General features: G+C 36.7%; 1 protein-coding gene across 1 annotated transcript in view; it reads left to right on the plus strand.

The window, feature by feature from the left end:
- LOC107674294 (sarcoplasmic/endoplasmic reticulum calcium ATPase 2-like) overlaps positions 1-2,300 on the plus strand; it is a 27,623-nt gene that overhangs the window by 18,028 nt on the left and 7,295 nt on the right. The window contains exons 8-9 of the mRNA XM_016468233.1: positions 892-997; positions 1,125-1,227. Coding sequence (XP_016323719.1) covers positions 892-997; positions 1,125-1,227 — 209 coding nt within the window. The remainder of the gene's footprint in view (positions 1-891; positions 998-1,124; positions 1,228-2,300) is intronic.

Genomic DNA, 2,300 nt, shown 5'->3' on the forward strand with positions numbered 1-2,300 from the left:
CTTAATGACATAGTTTTAATATTTTTGTGATTATTATCATTTATAAGATATATTACTATTGTAATAATACCGTTTCGGTATTATTACAATAAATATAATACTATTATACCACGGGCGTCGGAAGCAAAAAAATGTGGGTGGGTCCTCCCCCCAAAATTGTTTACAGGAGTAGATGCCACTTACTGTATTTTGCCTTTTAATTAAACAATTGCTTTAATAGCCACATACCAGTTACCACATACCAGACAAGGTTTCTTAGAAATTAACACAGCAATGAAAGTCTAGTAAGTTGTTTTGAAAAAACGCCAGATAACTGTTATAACAACATAGTGTAAGTGTAACTATAATTTAATGCTGCATTCTCTGGAAATGAAGAGTTTTGGTGCAGCTTCCTGAACTACACTGATAAAGATCTCTGTCATCGGACTGAGCTGCTTGCTCTGCAAGAATAAGCTCAGTGATGGATAGCTGTAGTGTCCAAATTATGACTTTTTTTCTCTCCATCGGATGTTAGCGTACTTTGAATTGAAAGTCTTAAGTCTGAACTTAAATACAGTATAAGCAGTGTTTCATCTCCCTGTGTCTCTGTGTGCTTACAGACCCCTCCCACTTGCTGTTCTGCCAGTTTCTGTATTTATTTAAACATAATAACACACAGGACAGAATTATGGCACTCTGAGTCATTGCGTTCATATAATCTTCTTATGCTAATACTTGCTTATGCTGCCATCTTCTGTCAGTTAACTTTTCAACAAATTCTTCTTGATGGACAGTACGCTGACGCATTCAATTAACAATTGGAATCTTAAAGGAACAGTTCACCCAAAATTTTATTTATAGGTTTTATAAATATACAAGTTTGGAACTACATGGTAAATAAATAACAAAACTATTCCTCTGTCTTTCAGATGTTCGTTATAGACAAGGCTGAGGGGGAGAACTGCTCACTGACCGAATTCACCATCTCTGGCTCCACATACGCTCCTGAAGGAGACGTGTGAGTATCTGTCTCTGCTCTCATATTTACTTGTAGTACTGCAGTCAAACTGATGCCTATGACTTCACATTTTTGCCAGCTTCTGTTTTAGTAGGTAGTTTATTGATCATTCTGTTTGGTTGCTCAGATTCCTTGATAACCGATTAGTGAAATGCTCCCAGTATGACGGGTTGGTGGAGCTGGCGACCATCTGTGCCTTGTGTAATGATTCCTCCCTGGATTATAATGAGGTGTGTTTTCTAATTGTACTTTCTTAGCCTGGATGATATAAGCAAAAATGTCCATCGCTTTGTTTATAAAATTCAAAATTAATATTTATGAAACTGATATTCTCAAAAAGTGATTCCAGAAATTATTAAAAAACATAATGAAAGATATAAAATATATATTTGAATAAAAAAAAAAATCTATGAATCTATCTATCTGTATGTATATTACATAAAATTACATATAATATGATACCTACTTTTTTTGTCAATTAAATTTATTTATTCAAAAATACATTCAAAACCGAAATACTGTGGAAAATTATTTTTTTAATTTTAATATATTTTAAAATGTAATTTATTCCTGTCATGCGTAGCTGAATTTTCAGCATCGTTACTCCAGTCTTCGGCGTCACATAATCCTTCAGAAATTATTCTAATATGCTGATTTGCTAATCAATATCAACGTTAAAAACGGTTGTTCCTCTTAATATTTCTACGGAAAACTTTTTTCAGGATACTAAAGAACAGCATTTATTTGAAATAGAAATCTTTTGTAACATTATTAATACTTTTGCTCAATTTAATGCATCTATGCTACATAAAGTATTCATTCATTTTTTTAAAAAGTATCAAAGGGGTCATATGATGTTGCTAAAAAGAACATTATTTTCCACATACTGTACATTATTGTTTCTCCTCTATGCCCCGCTTTTTTGAAACGCGTCGATTTTTAGAAAGCTCATTGTTCTGAAAAGCGAGGTGTGCTCTGATTGGCCAGCTATCCAGTGCATTGTGATTGGCCGAATACCTCAAGCGTGTGACGGAAATGTTACGCCCCTTACCATACTGTGATGCCCTGTCCGGCCGGAAGGCGGGTGGCTAGAGTGAGGAACGGCCGGCGGGCTGAGTGAGATGAGGCGAGCGGGCTTGAGAACGGTGCGGCCGGCGGATTCGCCGAAGGAGCGTCCAGCGGGCTTGCGGCAACTACATGTGACGACCCCGGGCTGGACTCCGCTCCGGATAGCGTCCTCTTTTGGAAGGCCAAACAAAGTAGTTTCGCTTTCACAACGAAACACACAGTGCCTTCACGACAT

Source organism: Sinocyclocheilus anshuiensis, unplaced genomic scaffold, assembly GCF_001515605.1.
Source record: "Sinocyclocheilus anshuiensis isolate Anshui unplaced genomic scaffold, SAMN03320099.WGS_v1.1 scaffold188, whole genome shotgun sequence".
NCBI classification, from domain to species: Eukaryota; Metazoa; Chordata; class Actinopteri; order Cypriniformes; family Cyprinidae; genus Sinocyclocheilus; species Sinocyclocheilus anshuiensis.